This window comes from Macrosteles quadrilineatus, unplaced genomic scaffold, assembly GCF_028750875.1.
Source record: "Macrosteles quadrilineatus isolate MER2022 unplaced genomic scaffold, UCM_ALF_1.0 Scaffold_3__2_contigs__length_128488019, whole genome shotgun sequence".
Lineage (NCBI taxonomy): Eukaryota > Metazoa > Arthropoda > Insecta > Hemiptera > Cicadellidae > Macrosteles > Macrosteles quadrilineatus.
In genome coordinates this window covers 127,265,978-127,292,886 of record NW_026542596.1, presented here as the reverse complement: position 1 = coordinate 127,292,886, position 26,909 = coordinate 127,265,978, and the positions used below count along the sequence as shown (strand labels likewise).

Genomic DNA, 26,909 nt, shown 5'->3' with positions numbered 1-26,909 from the left:
GGTCCCATAAATTGTAGGCATTAATTGCGCCCACTGACCTGAGTCAGGTAGTCGGGTATTCCTGAATTGCGCCAAATACTCCAGGGAGCCCCCAATAAGTTCATTATAACTGCACCAAGTGGCGGCCCTCTTTGACTGTATAGTTTAGTAGTTTAGGTTGGGCTGAGTTAGGTTAGGTTAGGTTAGGACATGTTAGAATGACATGTAAACAATGACAATCCTTCTACCGGCAACTCACCCCTACCTGGCTTGGACTTGGGCGCAACTAAGGAACATTTGATCGAAATTAATGTACACACCTCCTCAGCAGCGTCCCGCATACCACAGTGATGAGCTCAGCTGATTATCATGTTATCACTACTATCAGCAGATGCGCCGTGGACCTTGGTCTGTACCAGATATAACAGTGGCTGAGTCGCCACTCGTCCAGTCAGTGGCTTGCCTCCTCTCACACAGTCATGGTCTCCACACCCACACAGACAGCCACTATCGTGAGTAAATTTAAATTTTTTGGAAATTACAATTTAGTTTTATTTGGTAACAAATTGATCTGGTACTTTAAATTTTTAGTGGTGACGTATTTGAAATGTTATGTCTACAGTACTGTACCTACTTCAAAAATGGTAGTGTATGCTCAATTTCCTAATCATGGTCTATGGGAGATGGCCACCTTATTGAACAGTGATAGTGTTATGTTCAAGCTATTTTTAATATGGTTTTTGGATTGACGTTATTTCTATAAAATTAGAAAATAATGGAAGATTGTTTTCTATTTTCAATAAAATTTTATGGATTCATAGTAGAATGTTAATTTTAACACAGATATCTCTAAATTAAGGAAACATTGTTTGGGATCTAGAGCTTAGGTGCTACGTTCCAAATGATTGTTTTGCCTATGAAAGCTTTTCAAAAGTTTTATTTTCACAGGTTTTAGAATCTAGATAAGCTTTCAATTTTCTTTTATAACTCTAACAGATTTTAAAATTATTTCCTTTAAACATCACCAGCTATATGATAGTTACTTTTAAAATCCCACTAACTACACAAATTTTAAAATTAAAATTTCATGTTACATGTTACTGGGCAGTTATTTTTTGACGTCCTATATCTAGACATGCATATTGCATAGCTTGATTTAAGTTTGTTAATTATTTTGTTTAACTATTCCACCTTTTCTGATTACCTATAACCAATAAAAATTGTTTTAAAAGTTTTGTTTTGTTATTTAACGAATTTCCTTTGTTGCTTGGAAAATATGTTCATAATTTTTTGACAAATTTAGATATTGCATAATATTATATACCGTATTGACCAGCTACTAGCAATATGTTTTGTATTTTGTTTATCTACCAAGTTTGATATCAGTTAATCATTAGTTTATAAAATTGTTTACCAAAATAGTTTACCAAACATTTCTGTATGGTACTAACATGATGTAATTTGTAAATATTTTGGCGGAATAAATGCTATTTTGATTTGATTTGATTTGATTGGTTTTACTATGTTTGGGGATTTAACAATTTTTAATAGCACTTCTATTTTTTTAACGAAATTTCTGAAATAGTGAATTTTTTGTTTTAAATATTTGAGTTAAATACCAGTACTTATACATATACAATATGATGGCAATTTATCGTTTTGTAAGAGAAGGGAGAACTTCCTGTAGGTAGGTATAAATCAGGTAGTGCCTGGATAGCGGTAGTGAAAAGCCAAGGTCAACTTGTACCGGACCGACACTATATACTGTTTTGCATACTTATATCAGTACATAACAATAACTAATGTAAAACGGGTCTTTCTGTCTTTAATAGGTTCAAGATTACTTTCTAACCCATTCACAAATCCTATTTTGTTACACGCTAAATCTCTGTTAATTTAATCCTTCCATTTGTTTGAGGAAAGAAGAGAGCAAATTACACTATTAAAATAGCCTCAGAAGTAAGTAGTTGCTAATAAAAGCTGTTAAGATGATAACAACAAGGTTAAGTCGACACTTTTCGTCAAATTTGAGAAAACAACGATTTATTGTCAAGCGCTTATGGCAAGGTCATTATTCAACTAGTAAACAATAGTTGCGCGTGTGTGGAAATCAACCGTCAATCAAATCAGCTTTCTTATTAGCCCTTTCGGGTAGAGCCAATTATTTAAATTCTCCTTTTCCAACTTCAATCCACAACAAACCCGATTATAAACGCAATAATTCTTTTGAATAAAATTAAGTTATCACTACTCAATAAAAAACACCGTAATTTATATGATTTCTTCACAAGGTTGATCGGCAACTTTTTGCGATTTTTTGTTGAAACACATTTATAGTTCATTCTTCAATTTCCACTTAGTGAATGTATTAAGACTAGCATCAACGACATTCTTCAATTCTTTCATTACCTATTATTTGTTATTTTAAATGCCCGTACATTATTTGGAATATTTAATTATACATCGTCCTCTAATAACTTTACGTATAACATTGACTAATGTTCACCTAAACCTTAGAAAACTACTTTACAAACGTATTAATTTAATTTTATTTGTTATTTTAGATATTTACATTACTCTTTACATGTTGTCGTAAAATCTAAAGCCTATGTATGTATTTATTTATTTTCAAGTTACGTATGAATGTCTAAGGGACAGATATCTTCTTCCTACAGGACAAATCTTGCAGTAGGTGTTTTAATACTAAGTGACAAACTATAGTTTACAAATATATTTTTTTAGTTAAAATAGTTTTGAAATGAAAAATAAAATTACAATATCAAAAATTAAACATAAACCCTCACCCGCACTCCCATAAACTGGACAGAAATATTCCTTGAAATCTCTTTCCGCTGAACAATGAATTGATGAACTAGGGGAATTCTATATGAAGATAACTAATTTCTAGTAGAAAATTGCTAATCCTATTGCGTTATTCTACTTCCGAATATACTAAACACATTAGGAAATAGCCTAGTTGCGATTAAATGAGAAAGTAAAGTTGGATGCGAATGGATCGTTAACCACGACAGTAGCGGTCGTGCAGAGAACAGATGCCGTAACAGCTGATAACAGTCAGCTGACGCAATAATCAGCTGATAGCCACAAAGGGTGAATGTAGGGGACTCGGTCACTGTGGTTTCGGAAACCACTAGCATTGATTCTGGAGACTGCGAGTTGACTTTTCATGTGTTTCATTTTCGGTTAGATTGTAATGCACTGTTGGTCAGATATTTCAGTACTGTATTGCGTAATGGTGCACTGTAGTAGTTGGTTAGTTAAATTACTCGTAGTTTAAACATTTTTGAAATTAAAAAATCACTAAACAGAAAATTACTTTAAAATGTCCTCGCCTGATCTTAAAGTTTATAAAAGGGTAAACCTATGTTTGATATTTGCCTTTGCCTATAATATGAGTAAGTTAGGTTTAATAACTAATATTATTTCGTTGTGTCTTCAGTTTTTAAAAGAAATAATATTTCTAAGAAATAATACGATTATTAAAGCTAGGGATGTTCCAAAAGTGTGTAATAAAAAACTTGGTTGTACTTGATCTTTGTGTAAACCAGTTAAATTAGCGAATTTTTAGAAATCTTGGTAATATTTGGGCGACATCCCCTTATGCTGCTGATAGTAATCAAGGTTGCAGTCGAAAATAAAACCTTAATAAAACCTATATGAAAAAAATACCAACCTCAATCTCAAAGAAAATACGTTCTGTGGAGAAATTCAAAAATCGTAGAAAGTACAACAGGATTTCTAAACTTCACTGTAATTTTCTGTCAAATGATTTATTTAAAGTATTTGTCGTAAAATCGAAAGGAAAATAGTAACTAATAATTTATGTGGACTAATAAAAAACTATTTCATACTTTATGGCATCCGTTTCTACATTTGAATAAAACGAAACCCGAACAAAAAATTGAATCTTTACAAAATGTTGTAAAATTTAAAATTATAAAAACTAATGGGCCTTTTACATTTGTTTAAAACCTGTATTAATGTGGGATTGGTGCATGTCACGAAATCTATAGAGTACCTATAACATAATATACCTGACTAAATCACTTAGACTTTCGGATTTTAGCGAATTTCCCATATAGGGAATAAGCTATTACCGTAGTACTTGTGATAAGACCTGGACCCGGGACAGATTTAATTTTTTTGTTTGAGGTCCCCAGAGGCCAAAAATACCCTCTGTTCGGATTCCGTTAGCACGATAACTCGAGCATAAATGATCCGAAATAAACACAAACAAGTAAACACGAAAAATACTGGTCGGATTGGGCTGAAATGTTGCATCATGATAGCTCACATTCCCGAATAACATATAGGCATATTCTTATCTCAAAAATCCTTTTGGGCCCCGCCCCAGTGGCTCTGCTGTTCCCCATGTTAACCTTATGAGTATTAATATTTAAAGGGAATTAAAGAATTTAGCCAGTTGTTTCAACTAAAAGAGTTGGTTCTATGATATGCAAAAGCATTAAAGTCTTTAAGCATTAAAGTCTATAATCTTATAATAATATAAGATTTACCAACAGTGTGAAGCACTATTATTTTTTTTCATTATTTATGGAAACAGCTAATTTGAACTAAGCAGCAACAAAAAACTGTGATACACAATGAGAACTGCCAAAGTAGGATTGTTTACAGTTATGTTTATGTTTTTAATTTCATGAATAATTCATGATATTTTGCGAATTTTTATAATCTATCTTTCTGTATTGTATAGGTGAAGTAGTAGAACATTATGGCTATGGTAGATGTGTAATACTATCGCATACCGTAAATTTGAGCATAAATTTGGTAGAAACGTGTAAACCAACATTCATTCCAACGAGTTCGCAAACCAGCATGATTGGACAATGGGAACGGGGTTTTACGGGGAAAAAATTGGGTTTTTCCGTTTTTGACTCTAAAAACGTAAAATTTCACAATTTATTTCCAGATCATTTTGTAGAGCTTAAAAAAAGAATAATTTGGATATATAAGCGTTGTTTTATGCCTAACAGTTACGGAAATGATAAAACAAACTTTAAATGTAAAATGTATATGTTATTCTAATGGAGAATAAATAAACCGTTGTAGTTTGCTTGTTTATGGATATATTTTAATCAAATTTGGCAGTTTGTTCATTTTATACTAAGCGATCAACATTTCAATAAAAATACACCTCAATACCTTCCCTGTAGCAGCAAACCTAGGTACTCATTAAAATTAATGTTATTTAAATAGGAAATAAATCTGAAAATTTTCAGGGAATATTTTAGTAGAAATCCAGCCAAGTAAATGGAAATTCGCTTAGTCTGCAGGTTTGCTGTGGCGGGGGTATTTGAAGTCTATCTTTAACTACAGATGACCAAGCTTCAAGCTTCGCTGATTTTTTCAAGGACCTTGGAATACCGTTTCTTATCCGCCGAATGGCCTGATTAATAAATAGTTAGCTCAGCTTCATTGCAACATGAACACATAACATTCTTTGGGACCACTCGACCAAAGCGCCCTCTATTGCAAAGCCTGCATACCTGTTGACCAGTCATGTACTTAGATCAAGCTGAATTAAGTAACTTTAATACTTTAATACTTTTCAATGAAATGGCGACCATACAAAGTAGGTATTTTAAGCCAAGTAAGAATTGAGATTAGTGTAGGATGAGTGGCGCGTTCTTGTAGCATTGTTAGTGACTAAGACCGACATATTCCTTAGACACAGCTGTTAATTAATAGATAATTACAACTAAGGGACCTACAGTTTATAGTGGAACCCAATCCACATTTTTGCCTTGGTATATACGAAATGGTCTAAATATCAGGATAGTACTGCGGATAGTCGTAGTACTCACTCGTGCGGACGTTAATCCACATCAGGGAGTATCGCATCCAGAGTGCATGCCTATATAATATATCCACAATTCGTTACCTCCTAGTAGTTGGACAACAGGACGACGCCACCCGTCCCAGTAATCATTAGGTTTAGGCTTATTTGGAATAGCGGTCGAATTAAATGAGTTGTTAGTTGTTATAACCAAACGTGTTTAACTGCTAGCATGTAAATTTAAATAAAGATTAACGAGGTATCAAATGTGTTTGACATCCTATCCTAAACTCGACTATTGATTGCCAAAATGGGTTCATTCAGCTACATCTTCGTGGACGAAGTTTTTTTCTATTTTTGTTAGATACATTTAGGGAACTCGCGATGAGATTCAACCATCCAACATTTTCCAAAGGAATATACTGGCCATATTTGGGGGTTAACGTACTTTTGAAAATAGCGTGGTGTTTATGGATCGATATTAGTACATTGATTGTTGCTAATACAATCATCATATATCCCCAACGGGTCTGTGGATGAGTTAGCAACAATGGTTATTAAATTCAAAGATACAAACATGCCAAGTGAACCTACTGAAATGCTATTTTCCGATATAATATAATTTTAGTTGATGTGTAAGACTTAAAATCTTAGAAACCCTTGGACATTTTTAGCTTGACACAATAAACAAATTCTCAATATATTTGTAAAGCCTTATTTGCCAAAATGTTTGCGACTCGCTGATACAACATCATCTTTAGCACAGTTAGCCCAACACAACATAATTCAACATAGTTTTTTGCACAATGTTGTATTACTATTCATTATACTGCTTTATTCATTATTAGTATTGCTCATATTTTAGCACAATAGTGAGCATCGTAGGTTTGGTTTAGGTTTCTTATAGAATGGAACCATAGATAAAACATACTCCCTAACATACTCCTTTAGTAGATTTGTCATCCTTATGTAACAACTTAAGCAAATTTTATTGTTAGTTCTGTACGTCGAACTAATAGGCTTATGTTTCGTTTACAATTTTTTGTTGGTTATTTCAGTCGTTTAAAACGTCATTTAACTAAATAAAACTATACTATGGTAAACAATAATTTGTCTCCTAGTTACACAACCAAATAGTACAGCACAAATCATGAAAATAACCCTAAAATATTACAAACAAAATGTGGTCTACCCCAGCGATCAGTGTGGACGTACATGAACTAGACACAAAAACAAGCTTAAAATTTACAATGGAATGAGGAGTCTACTTGTTTTGCTAAGTGGAACAATGTCTTTAGATCCAAGCAACAAGCCTGAGAGTTACGATTACCGAATCAGGGCATCCATTTGTATTCCGAGATCAGGTTTTGGCGGCAATGATGTGCGGGTTTTTATACTGACCATCCTACTTCGGTAATGCCAAGGGCGAATCTTGGGCGTGGTGATAAAAGTTTTAGCATTTAAAATTTAAAATTAGGTTTAAGACTATAACCTCGTAAATTTCAAATAAGTTAAAACAAAAAATATACGGAAACAGCTCATTCATTAAATATGATTTAATGCTAATTCATGTCTTATTTGTTAAATTATTCCTATAATTTGTGCTTAAATTACTCTAAAGATTACATGCAATCTTGTAACTCAATTTCCTGGCTAGTTCGGCCATACCATATACATTACTCTCGTATAATTATAATTTCCTGTCTATAGCTAACTTCTATATCTTCAACCACCCATTATTTGTTATCTAATAACCAACCTGTATCGTACCTATACCACGCTATTACCTCTTCCTCTTCTTCTCTCCCGTGTTCGTTCCGCTCGGTTTAGGAACCGATTGTCTAATCACTCAGGTGCTATTGAGTTGCATCATAGACAAAAAGAATGAAATATAGACCGTCAGCTGTGCTGCGATTACCATAGGTTCTGGCGCACACCGCTGGGAGCACCATGTTGTTACGGCCTACGCACTTCGTAACTACAAGACGCTCCCAGCGGTGTGCGCCAGAACCTTTGGTAACTATGGTAACCACAGCACGTCTGATGGTCTATATTAAATTCCTTTGTTCTATGGTTGCATTCTCGACTTTGTGTTATTCGAGGTTTTGTCAAGCGAATTTTTTCAGGTGCAGTAAATCATAGTATTATTTTATATATTTTATACTGAGTTTATAAACTAAAATGGACCAACATTTTTTTATTGGATGTTATGGATAAGAGTTCGTAAAAGAGTATGTTTTATCATGGATTGAAGATGGTCTCCGAAACAAATACTTCCTCATACATATCTCACCCTTTGCATTAGGAAGTTTTATAAATTTATTAAAATTACATTATGCTGCTTCCTACTTGATTCTTGTTACTGGACCACTTTTCACATTATTTTAATTAGTCTGGAAAACATATTCAATTAACTATTTATCGTCCTCTAATATAATAATCAAAGTGATAAGCACATGTTGCTGAATCCTACCTAAAATAAGAGAGAACAATTTAATAGCCTTTGGTTCATTAAACATGAAACACAGAATGAAATAAGTTTCAAATTTTGATGTAGGATGAAAAGCCCAGAACTCTACTGGCAAAAGCAGCAACATCAAAATTGGTTGACAACGTACATATCCAATGTTAATTTTACTTATTTTTTACTTTCTCTCCCTCTACAAAGTATATCCCAAGGGGGGTTTCTAGTTTTGAAATTTTACTTTCTTTTATGGCGCTTTTCCCATTAAAACCCATATACTAACGGAAAACCGGATTTCTAAAACATTGGCTTGACTGGTTTTCATTAAAATCTATCATGTTATAGCCCTTTTAACTCTTAACAACATTTTACTACCCTAATTGCTGTAAAAATTACGTTTAAAAAGTTATTGCAACTTTTGTGATTCCCATAAAAGCCAAAGAATCTTCCACCAACCCATTATAAGATTGGTTGACAAGCTAATGAATCAAAGTATGTGTCAGGTTTTTATACTGTTCATTTTACATGGTAATTTAACTTATTGTGAAAGATACGTCGTGTTTTATGGCCATATACAATGGTCCTTAAATCCAGACTATTTTGTGGCCTTTTCCACAATGGTCTAAGGCACTTTTCATGTGGGTTCACATCCCGTGACGAGTCTCGAATTGAGCTACTAGTTTGATACTGTGTAGTGTGTCATGCGGGCTTTAAAACTCGTTAAATTACCATTTTCCTGTTAGCAAAAATATCAATAAGTTAAATAATTTTACCTAACATAACCTAACCTAACCTATGACAGAAAGAATTAGGTGGAGAGCCAAAGACAGTATTTGGGGGAGGGAGAGTACAGCCCCATGAACAAGAGAAACAAGAGAGATGTCGCAGAACAAGAGACTTGTCCGTGGAACAAAAGCAATGTTTTGACCGGTCCCGAAATCTACCTGCTGACCCCCGGAACAAAAGTGATGTGAAGAAATTAGCCTAAACCGCGGAACAAAAGTGATACAGCCGACTGGGGTGCGGTAGACGGCAGACCCGGGGACAGTTAGAATGCCAAGGTCTGCCTCCAGTCAAGGTGAGCCTCGCCCTGGTCTCCGGCCACCCTGGACCTTGGCAAGGCACTTCCTGGGGTTATCGGACCCCACAGGGTCAAGTTTTGTCCACCTCAAAGGTGATAGACACGTGTTCTAGAGATTTATCGTAAAAACGCTTGAAAATCCTCTTGGAAATCGTAATTGGCGTTATCGTAGCACCTTCGACAGCATATGATTTTTTTCTAGTGTCTAGGTCGGTGGTATTTTCAATTAAATACTAGGAAAGCACCCAAACACGTCAAATTAACCTCTTCAAACGTTTAAGGACAACAAAGCCGTTCCCCTCACACCAAAAGCCCAAGACACTAAACTCTAACACTTCTTTTGGTTTTTAACCCAAAATGTTTTAGAGTCGATTGTTACTTATTTTAAGTTATTTATAGCCTCTACAAAACAATGAATACTAATACATCGATGTTCAATTGGTTGGTTAGTTAAATCTTTAATGTACCAACAGCACATGAAAACATTCCAAACATTTTTCCTCGGGTCCATATTTTTGGGTGCGTAGTATAAGCCAAACACTTACCAATTCATGAATAGACGTATCACGTTATACGCGATTTTCTTTATAGATACATTCAGCAATTTTAATGCAGATGTTTAATTAATTTCAAACCGAAGAAATAAATATTTACAAATGAATAAAAATTATTAAATTTTAGGCAGCATCTTGATTTTAATAATAATTCTTCATTACATCCTTGCGTTCAAGTCTCCAACGAGAAATTTACTTTTTCTTCTGAGAGATTTAATTTTGTATGGTCGAGGTTATCACAATTTCTTTGGAAATATCTGCATTCCAAGGTTAGATAGATTGGAGTAATTTATCCATTCTGCTTATACAATTGACAAATTGTGTTTTGAACATATTTCAATATCGAGTAGAATCATAAGAATGGAAAATGATCAATTTAATCTCAAATAGTAGTAACTCTCCCATTCATAATTACACGATTCACCCGAGATCGCACTAAGTTCACCATTCGCCCACCAGATAGCAGCAGTAGTAAAGGTTGAGCTAACTCACTGTTTGTCCGACAGGTGGCAGCACTGTGTCTGTTCAGCGCTGTTGTAGCTCAACAAGGTAACTACGTGGATGAGGGAGGGTTTGACTATGATCAGCCAGCACCGCCCCCACGTGCCGCCCCCAGACCTGCCCCCGCCTACAGGCCCACCTCATCGCTTAACGCCGCCCCTCGCCAACCCCCCGTGGCCATCCTCAAGCAGATTAACAGGTGAGGTATTTAGTTTTTCACAGTATTTATAGAATTTCCTATAATAAATACGCGTAGCAGTTGCTTTTGCTCAGTATCATAAATGTGTTTTCAATATAATAAAACAATATTAGAAGTTAGGTAACAATCAGTTTAAAATGTTTAAATGAAATATCAAATAAATAATAAACTAAAGCCCAACAAGCGAATCCACCCATATAACCAGTGGATATGTGGGGATGTTATAGGTCTTGGCTCATGGTGGAAGTAAACATATATTTACTTCCACCATGGTCTTGGCTTATGTTTATTGGTCTGTACATAAGACTACCTATATGAAAGTTATTTAAGGATGCTAAAAAAAAGATAAATTTAGTTTTTTTTACATTGCTGAATAATCGATCAAAAACCGTGTGAAGAAATTATGGTAGTTGCTTACACAAATCAAACATTGCGATACTTTTTAAGTTTCCTGGAAGAAAGCAGTTGATAATACTGTTCATTAATACCAAACAGTTTAGATCACAGAAATCTGGAAAATTAAATCGTGTTGGGTGAAATATTGAAAACATTTTCGGATATAATTATTCTATTTCCTGTAACCAAAATAAATTGGATACTCGAATATTAGCTGATGAAACCTCATAAAACCACATGAAAAATTCAATAAACCATGAACAGTGTAATTTCTTTAAAGTCTGTCTGTTAAAAAAAAATATATTTAGTAAGAAAAAAGTTTCAGTAATATATTTTTTTAGGGGAATGTTGAAGGCGAGATAAATCTAGATTTACTTCGAAGTAACCAACATACTTCTCGTACTCATTAAACTATTTATATTTTTACATCGAGATAACTGAACCAATTTCTTCCGCAACTACTGATAAATTGAGGCTGTAGCTGCTAAACTATCTTGAAAACTGATGTTTTGAGATAATCGCTGTTAAAGTATAGAGGTTATAATGTTTGGTTGTATGCGTTGGCAGACGTGACACCAGCTGACTTTAAGATTCATACGAAAAAAAACTAAAATACACATTAATTCTCCTACTATATAGTTTTGAGTCACGCAATATTTCTGCACAACTATGACAGAAGAGGTAAATAAAGACGTCAGTTCCGCATGTACGACCCAGTTCCCCGGTTCAAGCCCCGCCACCTGTCTATACAATGTATCCTCCGGCACGCTACGACGTCTTCCTCCCTACAAGGCGCAGTCGTGACCGCGGGACATTGGTAACGATCGTCTTCCCATTATCCTGTCTCTTCATTAACTACTGCGGTGCCATCCTCTCATCTTAACGCAACGGTCGACTAGTTGACTGCTTTGAGCGTGAGATATCCCAGTTCCTACTAGGTCGACCAGATGGTTCTCGTCTACTGGAGTGTACGTACCACAGACAGTCGACAGTTGTCAAAAACATAATATGTAGGCTCTTACGGGTTTTTGTCAATGGGTTAAACCGATTGTCATAAACCTAGCATTTTTTCCACGAGCGAAACTTTAATGCCAAGAATATTTTCTACAGTCACCTGACAAAGTGGGCTACGTTGCACTGATTGTACAGAAAGCTGCTAATTGATGCATTTATTTAATTTTGCTGCACACTTTTTACTTTTGCCACACTCCAGTTTTCCAACCAAGCAACACAAGACAGTGTGCTTTTAGGAACGTAATCCGTGTACGCTTGGAAATATGTTGGCAAGACTTAAAACAACGACAACGATCAGCTGGTCCAGTGTTTCCCATTTCGTTCAACGCTTGGATTTAACCTAACTTAAAAACGTGTTGTGTATTGTTTGAAAGACTAATTTTGTATATGCTTTATAGTAACTGTAGGAAAAATATTATGTGTAACTCGGGTGCAAATGCCTTTGCACACTAGGTACATAAATAACTATGTCTTGACTTTCAACCCTTAGTTTACAAACAGATCGTAGTAAGTTTAAATTCAATAAAATAGCAATTATAGTTTGTTGTTACTTTTTTCTCTTTGGAGCAGATTCTAAGGCAATTGCAATACTGGACAAAAAGAAATTGTCTCTAAGTGAACCATTAGGATGATGTCTCTATAAGGGCGGTATATATAGTCTCTGGCTAAGCTAACATATAAACTCCGTTATACACAAGTTTTTTTTTTATTAAAGTACATCACTGCTTCTACTGATTTTTATAGTGACTTTAACGGTGGATTTTACTGATGTATGTAGCTTTAAACATCACAAACTGGTAAATCAACCCATGTAATTGATACTGAACGTGAAATGTTATCCTCTATGAGTGATTGGCATGCGATGTCATGTGACTTTGTCAAGGTCATCGTAGGTAACCTCCCACACCGCCGCATACCTACCATTGTCTTGTCCTACACAAATTATAGTACTTACTGCATTGTATTCCTTGTTTGGTATCTTTGACATTATATCAGTACTGCCTTGTAGAAGTAATATTTTCGCTACAACGGTTAAAGGGGTATGTCAAGTCAGGCTGATTAATTAAATAGAGGGATATATAACCCCTTGGTAGTGGTTTATTAATTAATTTTTTGAAGAATATAATGAAGATTTATGTACACATACATGTCACCAGCCTGTAGTTTGAGACTCCTGCTAAGCAGACTATCATTAAAAACCGACCTCCACTCTGACGAACACAGGTCTGACATTGTTTGTAACAGTGCTTCATGTGACCTAAGTCCTCAGTGGCCAATCGGCTGACATCGAACTGCACTCACGGTCAAAGGAATTTACAAGGGTTGGAAGGGTCGCCCGCCTAAGCCATATGGAACTGGGTTGTAGGTCAGAGGGTCCCAGGGTTACCCAGACAAGGGTCGGTCGTAAAATATTTGAGTGAGTGCGGTCAGAGGGTCCCAGGGTTACCCCTCATTAGCGATGGGACTCTCTGGCAACTCCAGCCAAGAGAGGATTAACGCGCAAGTCACTGAAATACCCCACATGTGGGGTTACTGTTGGAAATAAATTATTTTGCGTTTCAGTTGCATTACAACCTTTATTATATGCACAATTTACTATGGAGGTAAAACTCGATGTACTACTAGTTTCAAGGAATATATCTTTGGTTTATGTATTTTAATCAGCCTTGTTGAAATATCATAATTAATAACTTCATTGAGATTTAACTCTATCTTCCAATGAAAATGTATTAAACAAATGGAAAAATGCAAAAGAGAAAAATAAACAATCAACTATAAATAAAAGACCAATGTAACAACTGACACACTGTACTACACAATAATATCATACAAAGATCTAAAGGGGTCTGCTGTGGGTATGCTAATCAAGTACGTAAAAACTAACAAAAATAAAGTTACCATACCTCGGATCTGTTTAGGACTGTTCATGCTTCGATATCGTCCGAGGGCTTTGCTTGCTGATTGTTAATGAAATATTTATTTACTTTTTTATCTATCTATCTATCTAAAATACTAATGTTTGGGTAAACACTGTTATGTATAAAACGTTTAGATCATATAGAGTACAATAATAAAGTCGTGAAAAATAATAGCCTAATTTATTAAAAAATATATAATGATTACATAAGTTTAGATAGATTATTAGTACCACTTAATAATCATAAAAAGACGTCATACAGTAAAACTAAAAAATACAACTATTTACAGTAATTGACATGAAAACAGAGAAAAAAAACTACTGATATACTGTTTATAAACAAATAATGAAAATTTGAAGGAAATTCTATTTATTTTTAACGGTATAAAGATATGAATAATAATTATCAGTGTCAACCCGTTTTGATGACACTTGCAAAACTATATTAAAACAATTTAACTATATGTGAAGTATGTAGGGCCTACATGTGAAGTTCTAAACTGCTGCATGTCTTAAAAAACTATAATGTTTAGGAATTAACATTATACGAGAGTTTATACTGTTTAAAGTTATTTGGCAAAACTGTTAATCATATAATATATTAGAAAGCTATTTACATAGTGTAATCACCAGCTAAGTTAAATTAATACTATCACGAACACATAAAATACATCAAACAGTAAAACTAGAAATATACATCCTTGTGGAATTTGTGTTTATATTCTACCCTCGGCACGGGCAAAATAATAGCGTAGATAAAGTTAGTTTTAAAGAGTGTTTAGTTTTGCTGCTACGAAGGTAAAATGTGTTTTTAACGAACGTTTATTGTATAGGATGAAATAAATCAACCAACCAAATATTATCAACATAGAGAAACATGTAAACTACATCTCCACAACAATAACAAAGATATTTCAAATGTCGTCTTTTTTATTTTCAAGCTTTCTCCGTTACCTTTAGTACATTATACAACAAGTACCTAGGTTAGCTGCTACAGGGAGGGCAATAAAGTGTGTTTTTTTTAATATTACAAAGACTACTTGAATAAAAATATTTTTTTAAAGGCCTTTAACTATAAAATTTGTCATACCTTGGTATTTGAGAATGTAGAGTGTTCAACCCCTTTTTATTAATCTTAAAGTTGGAGATTTTTCAAAATTAAAAATTAACACAAAATGCCCTTACTGCAAGTTGTCTTAAAGAGTAGCTAAAAATATGCTTGATAATAAATTTGGTGCTGTTTCGTTCAGTATACGGCATTTGACTTCAAAGTCCTTTTATAAACGTTTAGGCCCACGCTGTAAATACTGTTAGAGACAATTTATTTTTATTAGCACCAAAATTATTGGGGTGATTAGATCTTTAAATGAATATATCACACTACACATATGCATTTGAAAAACTTTCAAAAAGCGCCTCTACGAATTTGGCCTTTTTGGTGCATTTTTCTGTATTGAAAATAATTGTATTGAATTCGGCATGGCAGAATTAGGGAGTAATGAGAACATAACGAGTGCAAACAACAGATATGGAACGTTTTAAAATTTTAAGTGACAATTCTTTGTCTAGTGACTAAATAAAATAAATAGTGACTAAATTTACTAAGTTGATCGTGAAAGATAGAAATACGCTGCCCCTTGTCAACATTTATCAAACCCGAACCTAATCCTTTCCAGGCGACTGCGGTCTGAGGGTCCCAGGATTAATGAGGGGTCGGCCCGGGACCCTGTGGCAACACTCACCAAAGCAGGCAAAGGATTTTTAGGTAGATTTTGAGGCTGGGACCCTCTGACCGTCTCCCATGGAACTGCACTCACGGTCAAAAATCGGTCTTTCACGGCTGAACGCTTCGCTAGCCAGTAATAAAAAGTCATCTGTTTATTCCGTCCTCTGTCTTACTTTATCCAATCTATCTATATATTAATATCTATATCTATATATTAATAGGCAAGCATGTTTCTTTAAAACCTTTTTTCTCAGCTCGTGTGCATCGCAGAGAAAATCCACGCATACCGTTAGAAAGATTTTCCTGTAGAAGTGCAGAATACATTTAAAAATTAAAATAGGCTCAAATATAAGCACAAAAAATGGATTAGAAATTCAAAAAAAATAACATGGGCTTTATGCGTTGCCATGTTTGCGACGAAATAACAACAAAATATAAACAGAAAATCAAAACGAATGGAAGAAATTACAATCACATGTTTTATTTACAGCGTGGGGTGAAAATAGAGAAGCCTGTACCCTTACATTCCATTCCCATGTTAAAGCTGTCACCAGTTTTTTTTATTAAATTCGTCGTGGTTGATGTTAGCCACCAACAGATTGCGCTGATCTAAATGACTTATTTCTGTCGAATACACAATGTTTCTTACCAAGTCAAATTTATGGAACGACTTATTATGAGCAATAGCAACTGTTATGACCCATCAACTTTGTCAGCAACAAAAAATAAGGTAGAAAATAGAGTTTTAGCCACTAGTGCAATCTGTGACTGGCTCACACAAGTACATTCTTTTTTAGTAAAAAATTGCCGACAGCTGATCCATATAGATGGGATGTCTTCTTCTGTATCCAATAGTCAATGGTTTAACTTACTTATTCTCCATAAGAATAATATGGGAATTTTATTTTACAGATTTTTGGAATTTTCTCCGTAACCATTATGCGCATAATAACGCTTCTATATACTAAATTATTTGTTTTTTTAAGCTCTACAAAATGGTTTGGAAAGAAATTGCTAAATTTTAAGTTTTTAGGGTCAAGAATAGGAAAAACCAATTTTTAACTCATAAAACCCCCAATAAACCTCTGTTCCCATAGTTCGATCATGCTGGTTCGCGGACTCGTTCGAATAAACGTAGGTTTACACGTTTGTACTAAATTTCATCAAAATCTGATGATTTTTGCTCGTGTTATCGCGCTAACGGACACACACACACACACACACATATATATATATATATATATATATATATATATATATATGAATTTGAACGAATGGTGTTTTTGGCCTCTAGGCGAAAAAGTAAATCGGTCCCGGGTCCAGGTCTTACCATGAGTACTACGGTAATAGCTTATTCCCTATGTGGGAAATTCGCTAAAAACTAATATATTATTGCTTTGACATTTAATCTAACAGCAAACCCACCTTAAACCAAATATAACGCACAATCTTAAGTAAAAATATTTCTTCTTAATATTACAAACAAAATAAACAAAGTACAGTAATTTCCTTTATAGGAAATAACCTGAGCCGTTCAGAAATCTCCACTGACGCGTCGTTCTGAGTGCTACACGAGCAAAACAGTGCACTTTAGAAAAAAATCTTGAAACGAAAAATTAAATTTGATTCATAACCTACAACTTTGCCGCAGGTCAAAAGACTCTGACCAAAATATAAAAAAGTTTCCAGCGACCTTTCGGTTTTATGTCATGATTTTGGTAGTGTTGTTTTTAAATAGTGAAATAAATTATAAATTATTTACAAAATGGAAAATAAACTATAGCATTATCGTGAGGATAAAGCAGTTGGCAAGTATGTAAAGTTTCAAAGTTTAATACAATGGCTAAATGTGCCAATCCTTGGTTTTATTGGAGCGCGTAAATTACATACGCAAAATATAATGGTAGAGAACACATTTCCTGAAGCTTTAAAATAACTTCATTACTTTTCATGATAAATACGTAATTTCCTTTTTATAATGAAAAATTAAATTATAAATCGCGGGGGTCAACTAGTATTACATACACTTAGTGAGATTAAACATTGTAATTTTACTGTTATACGAGATATAAAATCCATTTTACTAACACGTGTATTGAGACTTTATTGATTTAATATATGTATGCAGGTTCAGCTAAAAAAGAATAATAAATACGTCTAAAATAAAAAAAAAATCAAACATACCTGTAAGTTTTGCTGTTGGCCAAACTTGGCAAACAGCGTTATGTATAGCGGATTCGAAGTCCACGACGATGTTTTCCGGAGACAGCACCACTCCATGTTCACAGCACAATTCCAATAATTTACTAAAAAACGCAGAATAAGTTTTGGTTTCTTTGTCCGGTAACAAACTGAAGACTAAGGGTACATAATTACCATTTTCCACAATGTGCACCGTAAACATCTGAGTGAAAAAACGGACACTGTAAGAAAAAGTTCCATCCATGAAAATTGTTTTACTTTTAGCCAGATAATCCAAATTTTTTTTCGTTGAAAAAATTATAATATTAGATTTTTTGTCATTGCTCATGAGCATGTTCTCTTTCTCATTACTTTCGATCTTCAGGCACTCCAGCGCTTCGTGGACGTCACGCCTTTCTTTTGGTAGAGGTGGATATTCTTGCCGCTTTCTGTGGTATAAATTATGCTTTATACGGCACACATCGTACCGGGTTAGCTTAGTTTGTATATCTGGAGGAGCACTTACAATTTCTCGCCTAACGATTTTTGCCGGCATATCTAGTAAATCGCCCTCAGCTTTTCTTTTTACACTATTAGACACGAACTGTCGATGCAAAATTTCACTCGCAGGGTGGTTATGGTCCCCAACAGGCAACGTGTCGTTCGTAGAGTTGATGTATATTCTTGCCGTACAACCCCTCTTACAACATCTCCACTTTTGTCCCTGAGTCGTTAAACGGCTTTTATAAAACTTATAATGACTAAATATTAATAACTCCCGCCCCCTCTCACTAAACATCTTAACCGTATCACACGGCGCACTACTCATAACTTCGGAAACAGATCACACCAGCTCTAGTCTGAAACTGAAACTGACTAGAAAGGGAAGTGTATATTGGCACAACAGGTAAATGAGTCATGTACGAACAATGGGGATGGAATGTGGTGACGCTACCAATAGAACCATCTCGCTGGACATTCCCACCTCCTTCCCACCTTTGGAAATACGCTGGAAATCCCCAAAATATTCGCGTGTGCTCGAATTGATCCGCGGTCAGAGGGTAGTTTTGGATCATTCAAACTGACCCGGGGGTCTGGCAGGTAGATAATAGCGTCACTTGAAACCTGTGATCTGATCCGCGAGTCGTTGAGGGAGGCATGGGAATTCTCCCCGTCCTCTACGGGAAAATAAGTTGAGTAATAGACTTAGTATTTGCTTAACTTATATGCTCATACTCATATGATTTAGCCTATTAGCTCATTTTAGCAATTTAATTGATTTGGCTTAATATAGCTAGCCTAGTTTAGTCTTTTATTTAGTTTATTGTGTGTATTCAATTCCGTCCAAATATTCTATAAGTTTCGATATCAAATGGTTTCTACAATTGGCAAAAAGTTAACATAATAAATTTGTATCAAGGTTGCCAATTAATTGTTTTGTATTCAATGAGGATAGCATTTCGGAATTAAATTAATTTTCTTAATTGCAATTTGGTTTGCGTTCAAAAAGTAAACAGTTCTGGAACACGTATAATCTTATCATCATAAAATAAAATAGGCTAAATAGAAATAAATCGTAATATAAAATATAAAATAAATCGTATGTATATCCGAGTGGCTACGAAATTCCTTAAGTCTTTCTTAGTGTTATGACTATGAGCGTTCAATACGGTTTAGAGTACAAGTAACTATATCAATGATTAAAACATAAAATTAATACTATTATATCCTAATAATCACACTCAAGTCAACATCTTACAGCAACATCAAGTTTTTTCAAACTGCATACTTCGTCTCGACCGGGTCGAGTTTTCGGAATTCTTCACCCAAATAGACATCGTTACGTAAGACATTTTTACAGAGAAGACGTCAAATTCCTTATAGGGTGAGTGAACCTATGTATGACCTCTTCCTATATAAATCATCCTATATCGCATGGTTTGGGTAGCCTACAAAAAAAAAGTGTTTTGGACAAGGCAACGTAGGCCTGCAATATGCGTGTACATGAAAATATTATATTTTATTCATTATTTCATGGCTTTCTAAAACTATCTGGAATATTCTAGGAGGTCTTATAGCTTTATGAATTAACTATGGAAGTGCGTGATAGTAGTTAATCTGGAATGCTCTAGAAAGAATATTCCAGCTTTGTTTAGATAGTACTAAAATTATAGATGATCTTACAGAATTTTATCATTCAGGATTGTTTTTTTATTAATATACACACCAAACAAGGTAGGTATGAAGGTCTTGAATAGAATTAAATATTCCTCCCACTACTAATTAGGCCTACTTTATAATCGCCATTGTATTTTGATATGGGTATCGCGTAGTTCGCCGCTAGTCTTTTAAACATATTGTCAATACAATATAGACAACTAGGGGCCCATAGCAGCAATTACTGCTTTATAGTTATGTGTACAAATTTAAAATAAATACACACTTTTTTACACATTTAGTCGCGGTCTTCGCCCAATACGATACATTTAAACACCGCATTTACATTTTAACCTAAAAACAGAACACTAAAAACAATAAACACACAAATACGTAATGTTTTCAGCTGGTATGTTTAAAACAGCTTATCGAAAAACTGTAGCAGTACAGTACTTCCATTAAGAAAATTACTGAATCTCTGACGGCCTCAGGTGTAGAGCATGGGTAATTTTTGACACTTCTGATATTTTTGATATTCTAATATAATTTGTTCCCACAGTCCTTGGACCTTGAGCTTTAAAATTAATTAATCCCCAACAGCCATTCTACCTTTTACGTAGCTCGGGATATTTAATGGGGACCGATTCGCTTACGGAATTAAATTGATAGATTTAATATCTTTTACGTAATATGACTCAAATTAAATACAAGCATTGACTATTGGATACTGAAGTAGACATTCCATCTAAATGGACCAGCTCTGTAGCCAGTGTTTTGTTAAAAAAGAACGTAGTTGTGTGAGCCAGCCACATGCGCTAGCGACTAACTATTTTTTACTTGATTTTTTGTATTATTAATATTCAAAGATATAAGCCAATTCTGTACTTTGTAGTAAACCTATTTTTCGAATTATGAATCAAGAAACATGAATTCGCACTGAATACTTGTACGTAAATACTTGTGCGCAAGGGATTTAATAGAATTCGTTTTTTTAATTTTTTTATGATTATGATTTTAAATATAAATCATATTACTAATTATTTCCATCATTATTATCAAATTACTTTCTGGAAGTATCAAACGTACCAATTTAATAACAAATATATTGTTATCATAAAAAGCTTACAAGAACTAAGAAATACATAACCATATCCTAAACTTAAATAAAAAAAAAACTAGGCCTATATTTTTAAATTTTAGAAATCAACATCAGACAAAACAAATGGCACCAATGATAATTTACAACAAACGATGTATTATTTTTAAGGATAGTATGAAGAACCCTGTAACAAATAGAGTAATACTCTAAATGTTAGCATTCTATAGGATTAACATAGGCGCTTTAGCCCTGGCTCTGGGGCGAAGCATTCACCACACACTGCTCAGCTTAACATACAAAGATTAAAATGACAAAAAACCTTCAAAATTTGATTAAAACTTAGGGTAAGTTATAATCACTCAATAGAACCCTATAGCAATGTAAGTTATCACTGATGTACTGTATTTCTGTTGGTTTGTACTAAATAACAATTAGTTTTTACTAAGTGAAAGATTTTAAAAAATGATAGCAATATTTAAGCCAAATGAACTAAATTGCTAAAATAAGCTTTTAGGCTAAATCATATTACTGGTTGTACAAGGAAGGACTTTGTCTGTTGCTCAACTTATTTTCCCCGTAGAAGCCTGAAGAATTTCCCGTCCTCCCTCGACGACTCGCGGGTCAGATCACATGTTTCAAGCGACCCTATTATCTACTTACCAGACCCCCGGGTCAGTTTGAATGATCCAAAACTACCCTCTGACCGCGGATCAGTCTGTATGCAGCCAAATATTCGCGCCCAACAAGAAACCTTTACAAAAGCAGCTTCGTTATAATAAGAATATAGCTTATCATGTTATCGTAAATACTATGCTAGAATTTTCTGTGCACATATATATGTGTATTTTTTACAATGTCAGTAGTAAGTTTATTTTTTGACGTTTGGATTAATTTAATCAAAACTTTTCAATATATTTCAACTAATTTAATAAGTTTGTATCAATTTAATCATGGTGTTGCACAATGTGATATAGGCTAATTAAAAACTGACCGTGAGTGCAGTTCCAGTACCCCCAGAAAGGCTCAAAGTGACCGTGAGTGCAGTTCCATAGTTGGATTAGGGCCAGGGACTGACCGTGAGTGCAGTTCGAGCCCTCCCGGCCAATCATTAGTTAAAAACATAGATTAATTGTGAGACAAAATCTATTTATCATAAAACAAACATCATTTTTTTATTGTAATTTCTATAGCCAGTGAATACAATTCCCCAACCTTACGTCAAAATAGTTATTTGTGTAACTAGTGGTGAAAGTGGCACTTTGCTGCACACGAGAGCAATGTTTACGCACGAGCCGCAGGCGAGTGCGGAATGATCTCGAGTGCAGCAAAGGCCTTTTTCACTCGTGTTACACATTATATTTTTCCTACAGTCACTATAAAACATAAATAATTAGTCTTTCAAACACTATACAACACGTTTTTAGGTTCAGCTAGCAACACAATTACACAAATGGTGCCCTGGAGAAAGTAGTACCCGTGGTCCGTATCACTCCGCTATTTTTCCTGGGCAAGAAATGTGCTCCGTCTTTTGAGAATATAGTTCCGTATGTTTTTGTAATTTGAAGTGGTTTCCGCGCCTAAAAAAAATGCTTTAAAGGTATTTTCTTGTTTATTAAGACCGTAGGAATGTTTTAAAAACGTTTAAAAGAAAAGTCCAGAAAGTTCAGAAATACCAAAACTATAAACACGAAATGACAGGTTAAATCGTAGTTATAATAGTCAATCAGCTGTTCATAGTATTATTATCTTTAAGTGTTGCCAACCTATTTCCAAGCGTACACGGATTACGTGCATAATAAAACCACGCTGTTTTGTGTTGTTTGGTTGGAATCCTGATGTGCGGCAAAGTATAAACCGTGCGGCAAAGTATAAACCGTACGGCAAAGTATAAATATGCAGCAATTAGCAGCTTTCTGTACTATAAACAGTACAGGGAAGCCAACTTTGTCGGGTGACTGTAGGAAAAATATTTTACACCTACGATTAAAAATGTTATATTAATAGTTTAGTTTTGCGGCAAATTGAGTAACAGCAATCTACGCCTTAAATTTATCTTTGTCCCGAGATTGAGACCTAGATATGGTCTGAAGTACTAGGACGATATTTTTGCGAATCGTTTACTTCTAATTAGAATTTGTAGAGTTGACATACTTTCTATTTGGCCACCTAGATACAGGGATTTTAAATAACATTTGATTGAAAACTAGTACCATCACTCAAGAAACTATCAATTGAGCCTACCCGTTTCAACGACAGCCAAATACTAGTGACTAACATTTCCATATGTGTTGACCGGTATGTCAACCCCAAGTTTTCTAAGTTATACCACTCTAACTTGAGGCAGCTTTAATGTACACATTTTAAATACCAAAAGTATTTAAAATGTGTACATTAATCTTTACCTAAGTACATATGTAATTGGTCAGTTACACAATATAATTTTCACCAGGAACTGCATATTGTAAAAGTAAGAGTACAGTAATCCACTTACAATGCTAAATATCTCAAACCGAATAGGCTTGTTATGTAAAAAGTGAAAGATGTAGGCGGTTCCGATGCCCTTAACGCTATTATCACACCAGGTGTTAATCTTGACTGATTGAAATGTTCAAATCTAGATCAACAAGGATCACGTACACGCGTGTGTTGTGCGTGTGTGTTTGTGTGAGTGTGCGTGCCAACCATTGGTAACTTGACTCACGTAACTCATACATTATGCGCTTGTGTAACTTCTGAGCTTTCCTTACAATTAACGCCGTTATTTTTTACTTCCCTGACCCGAGACAGATCACGGGATGGCCTAGTTCTCACGATGTTATTCAAAGTTATTACGCATTTTCGCACTTCCACACGTTGCATTTACTTATGATAACGACATGTTATTCTGAGTACACTCTTAGATAATAAGTGTTCGTATTACAAACCAGATTGCATGGATATAACGAAAGAAGTATGTTAACTCTTACCCTTACACGGGTATTGAGATGTACTAAATATCGATTTCGTCCAGTCTGTCAAACATGTCATTATGAGGTCCAATTACAATTAACAACAACGAATTATGTTAATACAGTTATTTACAAGTCAGATAATACATTTCAGGAAAAAGACTATTGTCTGGTTTTTTATTAGATTCATTAATATTTTGGAATTTAAAATCTCACACAAAAACTAGTACTATGGATAATGATGAACTCTGATAAATAATTATGGCCTAATTTAAGACATAGTCTATACTGATAATTCAAGAGTAAAATCCTAAATGACGACTTATTTTGGGAGAGTCGTGCAAATGTTTCAACCCAGATCAAACAGAATTTATGTGGCTAGAAAATATTAACTATAATGTTACTTTCTTTTGCATTAGGTTAATAGCACATTTGTTCTATTTCCCCTGCCAAAACATATGAACAATCTAGGTTGACACTTTATGGGCGGTTATTTTTTACTGAATTAATGGCAACTACAATATTATTGGATTCAAAAATCCAAATACGTTTCCATCTATGAAAAATAACGAATTTGTCTGAGAGTAATGTTCAGGTTAATGACCTTCATAGCTCACGCTCGGTATCCTTGAATAAAAGCACACTAGAAGATCGTTACGTTGCAAGTCAATGCACTGTATATGAGCGGCCATACATCATCTATGGATTATATGGAAGGACTTATCGTATGACTCAAAGGGAAAGGATAATAAGGCTTTACGAGGAAGTTCAGGAAGGTCATCTCTGCAGTGACCTCCGAGGAGGTGAGCAGAACAACGCCGAAGAGTCTTCCTGGACATTGATTCAGAAAAGTTAAAATTATTGAAATGTTTAGCATGATTTCTAAAGTCTAGTTAAACTGTTGTAAATAGAGGTAAGGTTAGGTTTTCAACATCAGAAATGTTTTTAGATTTTTTACTAATACGGGCGAACAAAATTAAACATTGGATTCTGTTCTATACACAGTGTAAAAGGTTATAACAGTTTATCATCATCTCTCAATGACTTGTGTTCCTCTCAATGACACCTTTGGAGCTTGAGATCCTTGGGATCATTATCTACGTACTGGTGATGTTACATATGCATAAAACAATACAGTATACAACATGGGATGGATTGGTTCAACCCCCAAAAAAGATGTTATGGATTTTCTCTTTAAAATGGTTAGTTTTCTTTCTTAGAAAGATTCCACTTGTGTTGAAACTGACCAAGAAATTTCTAGTCTTTTAGTTTCAAAGTCAGTGGAATTGTGTAAGAGAGAAAACTAAACTATTTTAAGATAAAGTGGTCCAAAGCCAAAAACTGTTTTATAAGTATGCAGAAACCATTACTGTCCGTCCCCCACAAGTCTGAAAAGCTGTACTGGGGTATCAAAATAACAATCCGAGTTACAAAAAATGTTCTGATCTTCCTAAGAAAGCATTTCCAACATCCAAGCTATCTATCACATTCTTTTACACGTTTGTTTATAGAATTGAATGTGTTTTCAGGCACAATGAGGACGGATCCTACACCTATGGATATGAGGGTGCTGACGGAGCTTTCAAAATCGAGACCAAACTGCCCTCAGGGGAAGTAATGGGCAAGTACGGCTACGTGGACGACAACGGCAAGGTGCGCGTCGTAGAGTACGGAGCCAACAAGTACGGGTTCCAACCCGCTGGGGAGGGAATAACCGTCGCCCCTCCTACACTGGTGGACGAGAGCGCTATTACCGAGAACACCAGACCGAGCAAGAAGGTATGTGTGCAAATGGTAAAGTCAAGATAAATATAGTAGGTAAATAACACCCCACATAGCCATAGATTCGTTGGCACGTTTTGGTAAAATACTCTAAAGATTAAATTGTATGGTGCTTAGTGAGGATTACTTGTATGATAAGTGGGCGATCCTCTGTCCAAAAAAATGTAGTTATGGATTAAATGTTGCATATGACAAGTCAATGCAATTTCTAATCAAAAAAACAGATCAATAATAGTTCTATGGTGTATCACATATATTTTGTTCGGAATATGTGATGGGAAACTGCCCATAAAATAAATTGCACATAGATTTATGTAGTTTTTTCTCCATTAGACATGGTAATAATATTGATTTGTATTTAGTTTTTATTGTTATAATGTTTGTTTAAAGGGAGCTGCCAGACCGGTAGTTTCTGAGCCGGTGGAGTACGACGACGGTCAGTACTACGAGGAGGTCCCAGCCAAGGCTCCACCTCCACCACCCCGCCCAGTGGCTCGCCCCGCCCCTCGCCCCGCCCCTCGTCCTGCCCCTAGACCCGCCCCACAACCCGAGTACACCCAGAGCTCTTTCCCTAGTTTCCAGTCCGCCCAGAACTTTGGACCTTCCAGACCTGCCCCCTCCGCGTCTCTTGGACCTGCACCTCCACGAGCTGCCATCCCCGGTGCTGTTCCCGTCGGTCCATCCTCCTCTTTCTCACAGCCTGCTCCCCGCCCAGCTCCACGCCCTGCTCCTAGACCCCAACCCCAACCTCAACAGAGCTTCTTTTCCCCCGCTCCCGCCCCTGTGTATGAGAGGAACGGACCTGTATCCTTCGGCCAACCGCAGCCCCAGCAGCCCCAGCCCTCCAGAGCATCCTACGGACGATCAGGTGGCATCCTCGACCAACTCGAGAAGGACTACGCCCTCCCGGCCAACTCGTCACCAGCACTCCACGACATAACCTTCGGCTCGTTCTAGGAGTCACAGTTACTAGTGCTGCACATGAACTATATTTTCAAATTTAGCTGTGTAATATATATTTATTTAAGGAGAGCTGTCATATCCATGTGAACCGACTGTTGTGTGGGTGAAATAAAGCCACTTTTGTACATA

General features: G+C 35.3%; 1 protein-coding gene across 1 annotated transcript; it reads left to right on the top strand.

Moving 5' to 3' along the window:
* Window positions 1-382: 382 nt before the first annotated feature.
* Window positions 383-26,909, top strand: LOC128989914 (skin secretory protein xP2-like). Its single transcript, XM_054412043.1, has 4 exons — window positions 383-491; window positions 10,403-10,596; window positions 25,565-25,814; window positions 26,208-26,909. Exons 1-4 carry the CDS (start codon window positions 459-461, stop codon window positions 26,772-26,774), a joined length of 1,044 nt encoding a protein of 347 aa, XP_054268018.1. The 5' UTR covers window positions 383-458; the 3' UTR covers window positions 26,775-26,909.

Excerpts from the sequence above, each read along its gene's own strand:
- LOC128989914 (XM_054412043.1), top strand. The coding sequence starts at position 459 with ATGGTCTCCACACCCACACAGACAGCCACTATC. Across the intron at positions 492-10,402 it reads CCACACAGACAGCCACTATC|GTGGCAGCACTGTGTCTGTT; the intron begins GTGAGTAAATTT and ends TTTGTCCGACAG. Across the intron at positions 25,815-26,207 it reads ACACCAGACCGAGCAAGAAG|GGAGCTGCCAGACCGGTAGT; the intron begins GTATGTGTGCAA and ends GTTTGTTTAAAG.